We start from the raw sequence: 18297 nt of genomic DNA on the forward strand, positions 1-18297 counted from the left end.
TACAAGGATGGGGTTAGGGAATTGACTAAAGGTGTGGCGCCGCGGCCAGGGCGACTGACTCCGGAATCTGGGGATCACTGTTCGATCCCCGGCACCGGCGACAGATTAGCCCAGCACCATGTGACTCTGGGCAATGGCTTGCTTAATCTTCCCGACGGCCCCCAGCGCCTAGAGACCCTAACGGGTGATTGTTCGCGCTTTATAAATGTGGATTATTATTATTACAGTAGAATAAAAGTCAGAGCTACATACAATAAACAGTACAGTACCCAAATCAGCGAGCGCCATGTAGTTGGTCGTGATCCCACCTTTCTTTCTGTTTTCCTCCATTTTGCCTGTCCTCCTCTGAAGGTCCCTTTGAACTGGAGTGCCCCCATCACCTTCATTATGCCACTGTTTTTTCATTTTTAGTAGTAACTCATCCATTGCCATTTTAAAGAGGTCGCCTCCTGTGAAGGTTATGATTAGTACATCTGTTTATACTTCCTGCTTAAAGCCGGAGAACCTGAGCCATGCAAGTGTCCTTAGTGTTGAGGCCCCCATAGCTGCCTGCTGGCCATGTCGGCAGCATCCAAGGCTGATTTAAAACAGGTGTTAGCAATGTTGTTGTCTTCCTCCGCTACGGTCATCCCTCTTGCTTGGTAATGCTGTGGGGTGTGCTAAATGAGCACCTCCATTTCTTCCCACTGCTGCTGTTGAAAACAGTTTAGGGCCTTCGAGATGGCAATGTGCCACTGTGTTGCTGCTGATCACTCTGCCTTCCGACCCACCATTTCTATTCTCTTGCTCTCTCAGTCAGGGTTGGATTGGGATTAAAAATTGGCCCGGGCACGCTAAAAAAAAGTGGCCCACATTTGCATATTTCCTTTCCGCAAAACACTGCTTCGGCGAAATTTTATAAAAAAGGTGGGGGAGCGTTAAAAAAAAAAAAAAAGCATGGATTTATTCACACTGGTGAAACACACCTAAAAACAAGTGAGGCCACTTCTGCTCAGGCCCCCTGCTCCTGCTCAGTAGGCACACATTAATGGGCCAGCCCGGCGAGAGAAAGGGAATGACACCTCTGCTGTTGATAAAAGGGCGGTAATGGATGCCCATCTGTCTCCAGAAAGGCCACTCAGGCACCCACTGGGCCGCTGGCAGCATTGAACAACGCAGAAACCACCCAAATCGGCCCTCCAGGCTGCTCAAAAAAGCAGCCCACAGCTGGAACTGGGCACCGGCCCCTCGGGCATTGCTCGAGTGCCCACGTTACCAATCAGACGCTGCTCTCAGTCGGGTAGGGGGTCTGTGGTCGTGGGTGCATTCACCCTCTTTCATGCCATTGCCATGATGATGGTGTCTACCCCCATCTTACCCCTACTGTATCGTGGATCTTTCACCATGTGTTTATATTTTTTCTCCACTAGGGGTGTAACGGCCTTCGCCGTGGCTGGCTCTTTGAAGACCTCTCAACCCTGGTCTAAGACACTTGGGAGCATGAGCAGAAACTGGTTCATCCTTCCCATGGGTAGTAGCACCACTAACAACTAGTAGGACCATCTGCTCCTCCAGCTGAACCCCATAGGTGCTGGCATCTTTATTAGCGTATTGTACGTGGCAATATCAACTGATGGGGATGCTCTGGTTGGATAGGTGTCCACTCCCTCCAAAGGGAAGTCTGTCTCCAAATTCTGCCACCCCTCCTTGGAGGAAACCTTGGTCAAATTGGTCTTGCTCCTCTTCCAAGAAGATGTCCTCCTCTTCTTCCTGTGGTTCTGGAGCTGTTGGGGGTTACAGCTCTATCACATTAGTTTCTCTCTCTGTCTGTGGTTTCAGAGAATTTCTGAATTCCTTCAAGGATTCGTCGATATCCCTTTTCCCTCTTAGTAGGCCTCCATTTCGGCCACGAGCCTCTGTCTCTTCCTCTCGATGTCAAGTGTCTTTTGGTTGACGTTGTAGCCTTTCTGTTCAGCGCTGAGGCTTCCTTCCCTCGAGGCTCTTGATCGGTTTTCTACAACAAGACCAGATTTGAAGGTCAACCGCCAACACTATCTTTCAGCTTCGACCAGTGCGGTTCCCTATGTTTTAACCTTCTCTCGCTCACCATTGGTTTTGGTTTAGAATCTAGAGATGGTGACCAAACAAACGGGCTTCCGGGGCAGGCGGCCCACGTCACTGGGGAAGTACCTAGAACATAAAATGGTCGACTGACACTGTCTAACAGAAAAAAAAAGAAAACAAAGGAAAAAAAAAGCGGAAAGAAGAATTACGAGCCCCACCAATACAATTTCTAAAGCGCAAACTCCTGCCCGATGGCGTCTTGGTGCCACTCGATGGCGGAATAATGCACAATTTATGAATCCAGAAACATTTGACGCTGCAAAACAGCTATTTACAGAATGCATTTTAGTTCATCTGGCATAATTATCAATAATAATAGAACAAAAGAATTAATACTTATAATAATGAAGATGAAATTCTAATGAAGACATGTGCATGACCCAAAGAAAGCAGATTCCTGACAATTCTGGAGTTGGATTTGTTTACATGTTTGAAATCCAGCATGTGTGTCTGTCAGAAAATAAGTGATCATGCCTGTACCACCTTAAATGATGCCTGAGCTGGTGGTAATTCCTATTTAGGAAGTCAAATTGTGCACAGAGTACTCTTCGTGGCACTGACATAACTGTTTCTATGGGCCATACGACCAAGCTCCTAGCATCCGGTGTTTGACTTAGGCCTGGCCTGGACTAGCCCCTAAAAGAATGTGGCACGGCACAGCAAGACCCCGCCCCACACCATTCACTGCGCATGTAGTCTGCTCTCTAACCAGCCGGCATAACCAGGTGTTTATTTAAGCAATTTGTAGAGCGCGCAAATACCCTTGGGTTTTATGTGGAGTTAGTAAGGCCTGTCCAGCCCTGCGCCCTAACACGAGCTGTGCATGCAGGTTATACCCAGTCGCAACACACACACACACACAATCCACTGTGTGCACATTCTGAAGCCCTGCACCTAGTTCGTACAATCAGGTGTCTCGGAACTTCCTTAGGCCTGTCCCAGCCTTGCACCCCAACAGACGATGTGCATGCAGCCTGAGGCCAGTCCCAGCACCACGCAAATTCACTGTGTGTACATTCTGATGCCTTGCGCCCAGATCACACAGCCCCACATCTCTGTAGTCCATGAAGCCTGTCCCAGCTGCACACGCACAGTATACAGGCTGAAGTCAATCCAAGCCCCACACAGCCCACTGGGTGCACATTCTGAAGCCTTGCACCTAGTTCGTACAACCAGATGTCTCTATACTTCCTTTGGCCTGTCCCAGCTCTGCACCCCAACACACGATGTGCATGCATCTGAGGCCAGTCCCAGCACCACATAAATCCAGTGTGTGCACATTCTGCAGACTTGACCCCCTAACACAGCCTGTTGCCTCTGTGTTTCCTCAGGCCTGTCTCAGCCCTGCACTTCAACACGAGCTGTGCATGCAGACTGAGGCCAGTCCCAGCCCTGCACCAGTCCAACACCATCCACTGTCTGCGTACTCTGAATCCTTGTAACTGGCTCACACGAAAAGGTGCGTCTGCTTATAAGATCTGCCCCAGTCTGCAGCCCATCACAAGCTGGATGTGCCGACTGAGGACAGTCAGTCTACCCTGGGAACTTTCTGAAGCTTTGCGGCGAGCTCACACAGCCAGGGGCCTCTATCTTCACAAGGCTTGTTCCACCCCTGGACTCCAACACGGTGTGTGCGCACACTGGGACCAGTCCCATTAATGCCCCAGTCCCACATTATCTACTTTGTGTGCAGTCTGACGCCTTGCACCCAGCTCACATGAAAAAGTACTTCTCGTTATAAAGGCATGTACTGCCCACCAACATTAGCTGCATGTGCAGACGGGGGCCAGTCCCAGCACCGCACCTGTCCCACACTATTTACTGGGTGTGCAGTCTGAAGCCATTCAACAATCCCACATCTAGGCCCCGCTGTGGTAAATAAGGCCAGTCCCTATCCTCAAACACGAGCCGTGTGTGAAGACTGACGCCAGTCTGATGCCCGTAAGTGGGCTCTATGACTCTCCACCCCTTTCACAAACTCTTGTTGGCACATAGAGCTCTTTCTTACTGACCATTTCATTTCTTACCACGTCTGTGCCATACATGCATGCACAGTGACAAAGATAGTTGCTCCATGAATTGGGATGCAGCAGACCTATGGCCACCTGTGGTTGCGTTGTGTGGGGCTATAAAGAGGTCATTGAACTGCAGGCGGCTGAGAATACATTTCTCTGCAGACTACTCGCTGTCCCCACTTGTAACCCCCCCTCTCTTATGATACATGAGGAGCTGGGACAGGCTTACAATTCTGACTTCATAGCAGTGGCCCTTTTAATGCGGTGGCTTAAAATCTGGTCAAGCCCCTTTCCTACCCTAAATCTGTGTGTTTTGGAGGACTGCATGGGGCTTGAACTTTCCTTGGCTGGGCTACGTTCTGGAACAGCTAAAGAGTTTAGGGCGCCCTGAGCTGTTCACGTACCATAGGCAGCTTTGCCCTAGAGAGATGAGTGATGTTAAACGTATGTTCTTGGCTAGGAGGGTGGGAGCAAGGGAAGATAAGGAATTTACGAAGCCTACAATAAGATAATAGATAATATTGAGTGCAGGGTCCTCGGGCCAACCCTATTGGTGTTCTATTAATAATCCCCACCATTGTTTCCTCTTAACTGGATTTAGATGTAACTTTATTCATTGGTGCCTAGCGGTCCCCAGAGGTTTTGCAAAGCCAGGTGTCCTACAGCCCTGCCCCCTGTGAATATTGTTCAGAACAAGATGCTCTACATTTTATTTTCATCTGTGATTTTTACCGTTATCCGTGAAAACAATATATTCTCCGGGCCCAGTGGCGTAACAAAACTTGAGGGGGGCCCCCCTGCAGGGTACGCCGTGAGGCTCCCTCCAGACTCAAATCTGGAGCTCTCCCGCCTTAGTGCGGTGCTGAGGGGCCACCCTGGAATTTATGCCCACCCCCCCCCCCCCCCCACGGCGCTGGGGGGGCCTGTGTTACGCCCCTCACTCTGACTGCTAAAGAATTGCAATTTTGCACAAGTGAGGCCCGCCCTCATATACCTACAAATGTTGTCTTCGCCCTTGATCTGTTTTGGAGTTGCCAACTCCTTTACTGGAGCACTTGGACACAGGAAGAAGCTGTTTAAGGATCAATGTGCCCCCTTCTGTTTCTATGCTGACAGGAACTATATATGTATTAATCATGGGTTGTTCATAGAGATTTGTATTTAATGGCTCTGCACATAACTACTTGAACTTTACATGCTTCTTGCACAACTCAGAATTTGCATTCTTGGTGCATTATAATTTATGCCCTGTTCGATCGCTTTTACCGAAGGTTTTAGACAGTAATATGGAACTTGTATAGGGAATGCTGGTTTGTTCTATTTAACCCTCAGGCACTGATGGTGGTTTTAGTATTTACCTTTTTTATGTGGTTTTATGGCCTTTGTTGGCCAAATAAAGATTGATTGATTGAGATGCAGCAGAGGTCTTTACATGGTGTCGGGGTGGAGCTCAAGGAAGCACCACACTGACCTTAGGACTATGAGGACAGTTGGTACGGTCCATCCCAGCTTTGAGCTGAAGCCACAAGCTGTTCTCTGGAGAGGGGTTATGGTGCAGTTTGGTGGCTGAGGGTGGAATCCGTTGCAGAGGCAGTGAAGTTCCGGCAATAGTTGTGGGACACTATACAGGAATCCTGCACCAACATGTTATCAGCAGAGATCAGCTAGAGACTTAACCTGCGACACACAACTGATGTCCTGATCTGATCGAGTCGCTAATGGACAATGATGTGTAGCATGGTAGCTGTAACCTAGACAGACGCTTCGAGGGCTGCCTTTCACTTACCGCTGCTGAGTGAATCCGAGCTCGCCGGGCTATGCTGTCGTACGAGGAGCTCGCCACCCTTCCTCGCCTCAGCACTCTCGCTGCACCGCCGCTTCCAATGTGTGAGCTCCTCGCGGTCCGACTCCTGGCAGCGACGCAGGGCAGCCATAGAGCGTCTCGTCTTCTCCACCATTTCCAAGATGCAGTTCAGCGCCTGTGTGCAATCAATACATGGGAGACGTATGAACATGTTTTGCCTCTGCTCACTGAGAGAAAAGTTCAGATTCAACATCTAAATACTCTGCATTTCTGTGGCTTATGGGGAAAAGCAGAACTCAAGACCCAAAAAAACAGAGCTTACTTTCTCTCTCGTACTATTCCCTAACCCTGGGACTCAGAGACGTTTTAATGCATGGGCAAAGTGTGCTCTGGCCCAGGGCCCCAGCCTTTCAGGGGGCCCCTTGACAGAGTCAGCTCTGTTCTCCAGAGTTTTGCCCCAATGACCTTGAATATTTCTTAAACAGATTGTTTTAAATACTGTTTTCCTTTAATTTATTATTTATGTACCTGATGTGTGAGAGTCTAGTGCAGCCATTTTGCAGAGGAATGTTGTGTTTATGTTTCAAGCGATATACATAAAAAAAAGTTTATTTTAGATCAAACAAGCCCTGACATATAAGAAATGGGAGGGTTTCACAGAGATTATTTGCAGTAATATTGGTGAGCTGCTGCTGTGTTACAATATTGAAAAGACACATAACTATCCCTGAATATTAGATGTAAACACATTTAGGGCCTTATTTATGAGAAGTGATGCATCGCTGTGTGAAAACAGAGATGAGTCACTTCTTAGTGCGCCCTCCTTGCGACATGATGGATGCGTCATATTTACTGTATGACGCAACATGTCGCATGGAGTTACAAATATGTCAGTATTTCTGACGTATCTGTAGGCGCAAAAGTGATGCATTGCTGGGGTGTGTCTGAAAATAGATGCAACTCCAGCAGTGTGTCATTTCACTTGGAGTAAGCCCCATGTGACACATGGGGCAAGCCCCATGTGAAAGGGCCTGCATCAGTCTTAAGCCTGCAGTGAGGCAGGTGTAAGATATTGACGCAATGGCGTCCTAGAAGTGGCACACTGAGTTCTCATAGATTTCAAACTGCAACTTCTACAAGGCTTCTTGCGGGGGAACACCCACCCTGCATACATTACACCTGGCGCAGGTATAATGTGGTGCAGGGGTTTACAAAGTGACGCATCTGCCTAGAAGCGTCACTTTGTAAATACGGCGCAACATGGCACATTTTTTATGCTGCTGGTGCGTCACAAAAAGTGACGCACCGGCGGCATAAAAGTGAAGTAAGGCCTCATAAATATGGCCGCTAAAAATTGGACGAGTGTCCCTTTGCACTGTCAGGGACCTAATGAAATGAAATAGTGTATTTAATAAAGCGTGCAGCTACTCGAGTGTCCTGGCGCATGACAGCGGGAGGAAAACGTGCGTAAAAGACCCATCAGTTACTAAAAAGCCAGGTTTTTAAGTTCTTCCTAAAAGAGAGTAGGTCTGTGGTTAGTCTCTGAGACTCAGGGAGTCTATTCCACAATTTTGCGCCTAGAAATCTGAGGGATATGCCTCCAGTGCGGGCACGGCATATTTTAGGCACGATGGCCAGGTTGGCATTGGAAGATCTTAGGGGTCTAGATGTTGTGTAGCAATTAACAAGCTTATTTAGGTAGCTGGCTCCTAAGCCATGGAAAGCTTTAAAGAAGATGGTCATCGCTTTGAAGTCGATCCGTTCTTTTCTGCGGAGCCAGTGTAGAGACTTAAGAATAGGGGTCATACTAGATCTGGGTTTAGTTCTCAGGATGGCTCTGGCCGCTGTGATTTGTACCACTTGTAGGCACTGGATAAGGGATTTGGGAAGACCAAGGTACAAACTGTTGACATAGTCAAGCTTTGATGTCACTAGAACCTACACCACAATCTTTCTGCTCTCAAGTGGTAACAGTGGCAGCATTTATATTTGCATCCGGAGTATGCCAAAGCAAGCGCCAGTTAGATTTTGGATTTGAAGGCGCATGGAGAGGGTCTTGTCTATGACAATTCCTATGTTCTTTACTTTCTCCTTTTCTGCTGGCTGGGGCGGCAGATCTTTTGGCCACCAAGAGCTCCAGTGAGGCCAAAGCAAACAACTTCAGTTTTGTCAGGATTGCACTTCAGCTGATTGATCTTAAGCCAGTTAAAAACCTTTGTGAGGCAAGACCTAATCTTTGCCCCTTCAAAGTCGGTTCCTTTTTCCCGTGTAAAAATCAGCAGAGTGTCATCAGCATAGGAAACAATTTTGGCTCCCTCGTCCTCTACCAGAAATGCAAGGGGGGATAGATCTATATTAAAGAGGGTAGGACTGAGAATGGAGCCCTGAGCGAAATCTACATTCATGGCCGGAACCGGGGATGAGAAATGGTGGGGGGCAGATGTCCTGAGATCTATTTGCCAAGAAGGATGACATCCATGTTAAGGCGATCCCCGCCCAGGCCAATGTTAGCAAGTCTCTCCAGGAGTCTCATGTGGGAGCATATCAAAGGCCGCCGACAGATCGAGCAGTATCAGAACAGCCTTGCCTCTCTGGTCCAGCTTACCCTTGAGAAATTCAGTCACTTCCAGCAGAGCGGACTCTGGACTGTAGTTAGCCCTAAAACCAGATTGGGACTCATGAAGGAGCTTCCCATCTTCAATGTGCTTTTGGAGGGCCTTGTTTACATGCTTCTCTAATATTTTGGAGAGGGCTGGAAGAAGGGACATTGGCCTGTAGTTGGCAGGGTCCGTCGGTTTGGCGTTAGCCTTTTTTATCAGTGGAAGAATCTTAGCATTCTTCCATGATTTCGGCATGTTGCCTGAGGAGAGGGAAGCATTTAAGAGCTGGTTTACCCTGGGGTCTATGGTGAGAGCTAATAGGTTCAGGATATTCACTGGACATGGGTCTGTAGGAGAGCCAGACGTAATGCTTTGGAGAAGGGTCAGTGACTCTTCAAGCTGAAACTCAGGGAAAGCTAGTAAAGATGGCAGATCCAAGAGGTGACATTTGCTATTAGAACTAAGGTAGAAGGTCAGTTCTTCCTCTGAGATGTTAGTGAAGGCTTGTTGAATCTCGGAGATCTTTTTGTGGAAGAATTAAGCTATTTGCTTAGACAATTCTTCCGTGCATGGCCCTTACTTTGTGCCGGATTTAACTATGCTAAAGATTTCCTTACTCTCATTTTGGGCATTTTCTATTTTTGATTGAAAGACGTTTTTCTTGGCTGCCTTCACGAGAATGTAATGAGCTTTTAAGGTGTCTTTATACACCTTCCTGTCCTCAGGTAGATAGGATTTACACCATTTCCATTCCATTTTTCTGCAACTTCTTATGCTAGATCTGAGGGAATCGTTAAACCATGGAGCTGATGGGGCCAACCTCTTTGAGGAGCGGGAAACAACCGGTACCTCTGCACCAATGTTGGTTCGGAGCCATGAATCTACTGAGAGGGCATCTGAGTCAGGGCAGCCAGACAGCTCCGGTGAGGAACGACCGAGGACGTCTGCTAACATCGGGATGGATATTTTATGGAACGTCCTGTAATTAGGTACCCTCTGTCCTGCGTTAGTCCAAGGGGCTGTGGCAGAGTTGGGAATGACGAATTTTAATAGGAGGTGGTCAGACCAGGTAATGGGAAGAGGTAGGCTTACTGATATGTCAAAAGATTTGGTCCCTCTCATGGGTGGCAGATGAAATAGATGGAAACATGTTGCAGGCCTACAGCGTCTACAACAAGGAAATTGTTTGATGTTCTTTTCCATAGTCCATATGTATATTAAAATCTCCTAGAGTAAGGCAGTTGTTGTATTTTAAGTCCAGGGAGCAGGTGGCTGTATTAAGCATAGTAATAACATTTCCAATTGCACCGCGAGGTCTGAAAATCAGAAAAACACCTATGCTATGATGGGGGGCTTAAGGTACAGCGGAAGCCTAACAACTCTGCGCCCTCGATAATTTCCACTGGGATGGGAAAGCAGTTTAGTTTTTTATTGTAAATTATGGCAATACCACCCCCCTTCCCACTCGGTCGGTCCCTCCTAAGGATTTTATAACCCGTAGGGATGGCCGAGGTGATAGTAGGGTTGGAGGCTTCAGACAGACAGGTCTCAGTGAGAAATAAAAGATCAGGCAGTTCGTCTAAAAGTAGGTCATAAATGTGCGGTTCATGCTTTTGCATAGAGCGACAATTTAAAAGGGTGGCCTTTAAGTCCTAAGTTTTCTTATTGTTTTTACACTTATTGTTGCGTGGGAGGATCTTGGGTGCGAGTTACCTGGGCTGTAGGAGAGACAAGTTGCACTTATTGCATCGAAAGTCTACCTCCAAGCTCGGATCAGCCACTGTACAATGACATAATGGTAGCCGCCTAAGGCTAAGCAGTTTTTCGCTATTGTAATATAGTGGAAGAAACTCACCAGAGGGGAACTGTGCAGCATCGCCGGCGCCGGACGCCTCCGGGACGCTGACGGGGGCAGACGGGCTTGCCTTTGGCATGCCAGCGATGCGCCCGCTGCGCCCGTCCGTTTGCATTGAGAATATATAGGCTAATGCCTATGATGCAAACTGGATCGCTAACGAAGCGGAAACTGCGTGGGCGGAAGTGAGGAGCCCGATAGTAGACCTAGCCCTCCGCACAATCGGTGTATCAGCCGCAGCAGACCAGTACTGGAGGAAAAGCGAGATGCGAATCGGAGCAGCTAAGGATGTGTAGGCAAGCAGAATCAAGCCAAGTGCAAGTGCGCGTAGCTAGGAGAAATTGTTAAAAAGCACAAAGTAATTCAGCCACACATACAATTTAAAAAAAGTATTAAAACCTAGTAGCAGGGCAGGAAACACTAAATCCTACCGCTGCCAGCTGCGCACGTCTGTTTGCATTAGGAATATATAGGCTAATGCCTATTATGCAAACTGGATTGCTAACACAGTAGAGGAAGCGGAAACTGTGTGGGCTTAAGTGAGGAGCTCGATAGTAGCCCCAACCCTCCGCACAATCGGCGTATCAGCCGCGGCGGACCAGGACCGATGGAAAAGCGAGAAGCGAATCGGAGTAGCTAAGGAGGTGTAGTCAAGCAAAATCAAGTAAAGTGCAAGTGCGCGTAGGTAGGAGAAATTGTTAAAAAGCACACAGTAATTCAGCCACACATATACAATTTAAAAAGTATTAAAAACCTAGTAGCAGGGTAGAAAACACTAAATCCTACCGCTTTCATCTGCGCACGTCTATTTACATCGGGAATATAAAGGCTAATGCCTATGATGCAAACTGGATCGCTAACACAGCTGAGGAAGCGGAAAAAGCGTGGGAAACAGGGTGCTCAAATTGGATCAAATTCAAAGCTGTTTTGAACAGGGGCCCCCAAAATATGTTTGGCCCGGGGCCCCCAAAAACCTTAAGATGTCCCTGCTGGGACTACCTGCACATCTCCGAAGACATCAGCTCCTTGAGTACCGCCACAACAAACATGCTGCTAATCCATACAATCCACTGGATTGCCACCCAAACTCTCGAACATGCATACATCAGACACCCATGCAACCTAGAATTTACACAGCTGGAAGGACAGTGTGTGTGTAAACTACTACAGGTTTAAACTATATGTAATTCAGCATCATTAAGTAACTGCAGTTAAACGTCAAGGGGGAGGGCACTTGTGTTTTCAAAGGGGGCCCAACTTGGTCCAGGATATACCATTGCCTCACGTTGCGTGATGTAGATGCATGGACGCTCACTGCCACCCACTTGGCCCGGTCTCTCTCTGACCATGCGCCAGTGCTATGAAACTCATAGTGCCGGATGCAGCGCATAGGCCCTTTAGCTGGAGACTCCCCCCGGTGTGTGTTCCTGGACCAGGTTTTTAGAGAATCAATCCGTGCTAATATCATAAAATACTTTGAATTAAACAGTGGGACTGTGGATTTGCCCTCAGTATTATGGGAAGCCTTCAAGGCGGTAATTAGGGGCAAGTGCATAGCTAAGCAGGCAGGGGTACTGCGCTCCCTCAAGGGAGACCTCCGGCGTTTGGAGGGGGATTTTTTAGTTTTTTTTAAATAAAATAAAAATTAAAAATAAAACGTTAAGGGGAGTTCATTGAAATTCACAAATTCTACAGTGTTTTTGTGAGTGGGCAATCACTTGGCTGGATTAATATTAAAATATCGAAACAAGCATGTTTTGCAAATTCAGCATTGTCTGCTGCAACCCACAGAAACATGTTTTCATGATAGCAGTTGTCCTGCCCCAATAGATCCCAAAGGGCAAGAAGAACAGGGTAAATCCTTCCACTTTTAAAGTTTGGATTCCATAGAGTTTAAATGGATAGTAAATACAACGGAACTTACATCACTAATGGGCGTCTGTGCAGACTACAATGAATGCACACTAGTAAGCGTACCTGCACACTAACTACTAAGCATGCTACATAGCTTACTGAACACCAATGTGACTCATCATGCACATCTGGATTGGCATTCAAGAAAAAACCCTGGGATTGGGACAGCCATCAATTGGCGCTGCCATAAATGCATCTGGACAGGCATCGTTGCTCACTAGCGACCACTGCTGGATGGAGACCCTTGAACATGAGAAACGTGTTACATACCTCTAACAATAGTTTTGAAAGTTTTCTAGATTCACATGATGTAATATACTGAGCACCATTTCACAATCCTGTGTTTGGGTTCTCAGTTGTATCTAAATTACTGAGGTATAGTGTACACAGAGTCCAGTGGAACCACAAAGGTAGGCAGAGGTAAAAGTAAATAGCACCTTACTCTATTTGTGGTAGTATGGGCGAGCAGTAAGGCTTTATCAGAGGGTAGTGTTAAGCATTTGTTGTACACACGCAATCAGAAAATGATGTCACACACTTAAAGACTGCACTCAGACCTATTTGATTTGTATAAAAATATTATTTAGTTATATTTATTCTGGTATAGATAAGTGTAAATGGTACTTTTCAAAGCAGGTTAAACAATCCAAGAAAGCTGAATGAAAATGACTTTGTTACAGGTTTGTAAATGCTTTCAATACAGTGGAAATTACTGTTAGATTACTTTACAGATCACTTAATTGATTACTTTTTCTACACAGTGTGATATGCTTAGATATCATACTGGGACATTTCCAAGAGAAAAGGTAGGTAAAGCAGTTTTTAGTTATTTGCAGTTTTTCAAAGTTTCATACAAAACCAACTCCACACTTAAAAAGTTTTTATGAAAAAGCAGTCTATGCAATCCTATGGAAGAAAATAGAGTTATCAGTTTAAAGGTAAGAACAAGTTTGTGTTCTGGGGTAAGAACCAGGGTTCTCCCAGGGTCAGGGATGCACTCTCAAAGCAACCCTCAGCGGCACTAGGGCGGCCGGGTGCAGAGTGCTGAGGCCCAATGTTATCTAAGATTGGATGGGGGCCTCTGGTTGGTGGCTGCTCACGAGCAGGCCACAAGGTTGCGAGAGCAAAGCTTCTGGAGTTAGGCTCAGGAAAAGGGGGGTCCGAGTTAGCACACAAGATGCACCCATAGCGGCGCAGGGGCGGGTGGGTGCAGAGTGTGGTTTTGGCGTCTGGTGCCCTGTTTTCATTGGGGATTCTCGGTTTTGGTTTTTAGCTGCAGGTTCGGTCCAGGAAGACTTCTGGGAGTAACCAACAGCTGGGTAGGTATGTTGGAGGGCTCGGGGTGTAGGTGCACCTCGGGTTCTTTTCTTCAGGGTGCAGGACGGCAGGATGCAGGGGTGTCTTTTGAGGTTGGATTTCACCTTACTGGGCCACTCACGGGGGGGGGGGTCTCCGTGCAAGGGATGCAGGCGACATCGGGGGGGAGTTCTGGAGGGGTCAACCTACGGTGGGCTCTGAAGTGCTGGGGGACCTCGCTGGGACCGGTGGGCCTCTCAAACTCGGGCCATAGGCGACAGGTGCGGTGGTGGTTCCAGGCGTCAGTTTCTTTGTCCTCAGCAGGCTTGGAGTCTTTCTTGGCTGTTTCTTTTGAACAGAGCTGCTGTTCACAAGAGATCCGGTTTTTGCTGAAGGCAGTCAATCCTACCAGAGGTTCTGGAGGACACTGGCTGCAGGACAAGGCAACTTTTGGTGCAGGATCTCTGGAAACTGCAGACGAGCCTGGGGCCAAGTCAGTTTTTCTCTGCAGTCTCCTCTGCTGGGCGTCTTCTTTTGTCCTTCTTCTTAGGTTGCAGGAATCTTTCTTCTTGGTTCAGGGCTACCCCCTAAATACTGTATTTTCTTTTTTTTAGGGGTCTTGAGGTCAGTAGCCAATGTTCTACAGACTTTAGGGTTACTGCACCCTTAGTATGCTCACCCCACATGGAGGAGTGGGCACAATCCCTAGTCCTGATTGGAGAGTGCCTGCCATCTGCAAGATGGCTGGCACTTGTCACTGAAGATGGGGCTCCACCTCGCCTCCTCCTCCTGAAGGGTGGGGTTGGCAGAGGTGGGCACACCTTCTAGGCTGTGATAATTTTTCCCATCTGTTTTCCTGTCAGAAAGGAGGGGAGGGCAGGAAGGGGGCCTGCTCCTTATAGCAGAAGAAGCTGTGGGTCGCATTACAAAGGCGGCTAGGCCTTTGAAGCTCCACTGCCACAGATGGCTCTTCTTGGCCTGGGGGAGGTATGACCACCTCTGCCCGGGAAAGGCTTTGTTTCTGGGCTTGCGAGCGAAGGCTCCCACACCAGGGGTCCAGAAACATGTCTTATGGTGGCAGGCCGGTGTGTACCAGTCAGGGAACCCACCAGAGGCTGGTCGTTTTTCTGGGGGGCATCTCTAAGATGGCCTCGGAGATCATTTTTCATTAAAATCACTCACTGGCATCAGTGTGGGTTTAATGTGCGGAGAAGCTGGATACCAAATTTCCTGGTTTTCAGTAAAGCCATTATGGTGCTGTGGAGTTTGTAATGATAAACTCCCAGCACCACATACTCTTTATGACATTACTGCACTCACAGTGTCTAAGAATTGGTCTAGACACTGTAGGGGTACAGGGCGCATGCACCTGAACCCTCACCACTGGTATAGTGTACCAAGCTAGAGGGGTGGCTGACCTATGCAGGGGCAGAGGTTGGTAGGCAGGGCACACAGGGATGTGAGACATGGCAACTCTTCACTTTGTTCTGCACCAAAACATGCAGCCTGCAATGGCAGTGTGCACATGTACAGGTACAGGGCCTCTAAGAATGGCAGTGCTGCAGCCCTTAAGACGCGTTCCCTGGCCACAGTGCTCTTGGTACCCATGGTACCTTTTACAAGGGACTGACATGTGGTCAGAGAGGTGCCAACTGGGGGTACAAGGTACCGTTTTGGGAAAGAACACAGGCCCTGTGAACCTGATTGGCAGGGACCCAGGGCACAACAAGTCAAAGTGCATCAGAAATATGGCAAAAAGTGGAGGGTTACTGCAACAGAAGCCTAGCTTCCTACAGTGGCACATTCCTATTCCTATTGGGTCTAATTCTCCAATTCAAGATGGATAATTTCTAAGAGCGGGGTTCACTTCAGCGCCTGGCCACCATAGGGGTGTGCCAGGCTAAGCAGGGCACTCCTACTCTGCTTACTAATCTTCCCGCCTGTCCTGCTGCTAAAAGTGGGGCTGGGGTAGGGGGGTATGCATCTCCACAAGTTGGAGCTGCCCAAATCAGCATAACACAAGGTGAGTGCCTTTGAGGCCCACCACCAAGTGTTGCTGTCCCTGCAAGAGGGAGGTGTGAAGCACCTCCACCCAATGCAGTCTTTGTTTCTGAATTCTGAGAGCACAAAGGCTCTCACCCCGTGGTGTTAGAAACCGGTCAGTTGGTGCCTGGCTGGAAGGGACCAAAGTCAATACATTAGTAGTTGGTCATTTTTCAGGGGCATCTCTAAGATGCCCTCCAAGTGCATTATATAATACATTCATCCCTGACATCAGTGTGGGTTTATTATGCTGTGAAGTTTGATACCAAACTTCTCAGCCTTCAGTAAGACCATAATGGAGCTGGGAAGTTCGTGCTGACAAACTCCCAGCTCATGTACTCGTAATGGCTTAACTGTACTTACAATGTCTGTGAATGGCACAGACATTGCAGGGGCATACTGCTCATGCAGCTATACCCTAAACTGTGGTATGGTGCACCCTGCCTTAGGGCTGTGAGGCCTGCTACAGGGGTGACTTATCCATGCCACAGGCAGTGAGGTGTAGGGATGGCACCTAAGAAAGTGTGCCATGTCGAATTAGTTTAGCCACACCACAACACATAGCCAGCAATGGCATTGTGTATGTGTTAGGTGTGGGGTCCTTTAGGGTGGTACAATGCATGCTGCAGCCCTAAAGGACCCTTGCTGGTCACAAGGCCCTGGATACCACTAGCACCTTTTACAAGGGCCAGAGGTGTGCCAATTGTGGAAACAATGGTACAGTTTAGGGATAGAACACAGGCACTGAGAACCTGATCATCAGGGTCCCAGTGCACACTCAGTCCAAGTGCATCAGAATTATGGCAAAAGTGGGGGGTTACTACAACAGAAACCCACTTTCCTACACCCCTAAATTTTAATGCTTCAGTAGCTCTGGTTGTTTCATTTGTTTTCATCAACTTTTCAAGGTTGTAATGAACCAGCAGCCCACACAAATGCTCTCCTTTAAGAGGCATGTGAATAATGTTGAACTAAATCTCAGGTTTTAAACTGGAAAAACACAACCAAGGCATGCCTACGTAACAGAGTAAAAGAGAATGTATGCCAGCTGTCTCCGCTGAATCTAATGAAGACTTGAGTATTAGTTATCGTTTTCCATTCTTCTACGACACCTGTAGTTTATTTCCTAAATTCTTCAGGAAGTTGTTGTGCTAACTCTAAAGTTAGCTTTGCACCTTTCTGTGATGGTCACCACTTCAACCAAATTCTAATATTTTACTGTCTGTCAGATAGTGGGCCTGTGGAGGAATTATTAAAAACAGCTGTCTTGCTGTAGCCACAACTGTGTACACTTCCTTATGTCCCTTAATGAAGAGTAGGTTTAGTGGAGGTCTAGATTTCTTTTCAAAACGTGGAGTCACAAGCTTTTCTGTCATTTTTTCAAATCTTCCCATCTTTGCTGAATAATACTGGAAAGCAGAGGTCGGAACTGAATTCTGCTGTAGATAGGGTTTAAGTCTCTTTTAAGAAACCTAAATCCTTGTGTTCAACTAATGTGCAACTCCACTAGGTTTCAGTTGCTCTTTTAATCTCCCCATGTTATGAAATGAAATCAAATGCAGAAGACTATGAAGGATATAAGTCTAGACCCTGTTGTGGAGAGTATTCCAACAGTTATAGTTTACTGTTGTCAACTGCAGCTGGTATTTCAAAAGCTCAATTTTTCTAAAAAAAAAAAAACAAATATCAATCTCCTCCTCCCTCCCTTATGTTCTACAATGGAAAGCAGGTGTGTAAGGAATTGCATTATTATTTGAGGTGGAAGACTACCCACCTTAAGGAATATTAACAAACCTTCCGAGATAGTATACAGCAGGTAGGAATCTGCGCTCAGGCTACGCAAAAAAATCTGGTGGTTCCACCTTTCAAGCGTATCTTTTATGACAAGAAAAGATTCTTCAGGTCTGCCGCATTACACTGGAACCACCTGCCACTGGAGCTGAAATCAGGTCAGTCGCTTGTCTTGTTCAGAAAGGGCCTGAAAACCTGGCTCTTTGCACAGAGTTAGGAAGCTATGGGTCACCTACTCTCAGTCTTACATAGCGCCTAGATAGCTCCAGGTTGTGGTTTGTGCTTAATAACATTTTCATTCATTCAACCCCTTTCAGGGTGCACCCCGGTAGTCACTAAATTGATCTGAGCTCAATTTCCTGGTAGCTATGGCACAGAGCAGACAGGGCAATGTGTAAAATATTTATGCAGAACCATAATAGTAATGAAGTTAAAATACAAAACAATAAAAATCCCAAACCAAATTAAAAAATAGAGTAAAATTTAATAGTAAACGAAATGGCCAAAATTCAATAAAGGGGAGTGGAGATATGAATTTTAGGAGGTTTAAATAGAAAAAGCACCAAAAAGCACAAAGCGTCAATGGTTGCAGTAACCCAGGACCTAGGAGAAATTTAAGGCTGACCGAGATGATACACTAACCAGGTTAGTCCTGGTCAAAGATTTTACCTTCTGACTTAGTTTTAAAGTCCCAATCCACCACAGGACTATACTTCTAAAGCCCCCCAGGATCTCAGGAGAGGCACTTAGAGACGCACAGAATGTCAGACAGTGGCCATCAGAAGAGTCTAGTCTAGTACCAGTTGTCCTTGATCAGCTAGGTACTTTAGGAAAAGGCCTCTTGTAGCTTGTTGTATCCATGTAGCTTGAACAGGA

At 47.1% G+C, this 18297-nt stretch overlaps 1 protein-coding gene across 8 annotated transcripts in view; it reads right to left on the reverse strand.

The window, feature by feature from the left end:
* The window catches only part of CBFA2T2 (CBFA2/RUNX1 partner transcriptional co-repressor 2), a 522617-nt gene that overhangs the window by 173123 nt on the left and 331197 nt on the right, over positions 1-18297 (reverse strand). For all 8 annotated transcript variants that reach the window (XM_085618982.1, XM_085618980.1, XM_085618983.1 and 5 more), the window contains one exon: positions 5905-6097. In XM_085618982.1, the coding sequence (XP_085475108.1) occupies positions 5905-6097 (193 nt within the window). The remainder of the gene's footprint in view (positions 1-5904; positions 6098-18297) is intronic.

This window comes from Triturus cristatus, chromosome 7 (genome assembly GCF_964204655.1).
Source record: "Triturus cristatus chromosome 7, aTriCri1.1, whole genome shotgun sequence".
NCBI lineage: Eukaryota > Metazoa > Chordata > Amphibia > Caudata > Salamandridae > Triturus > Triturus cristatus.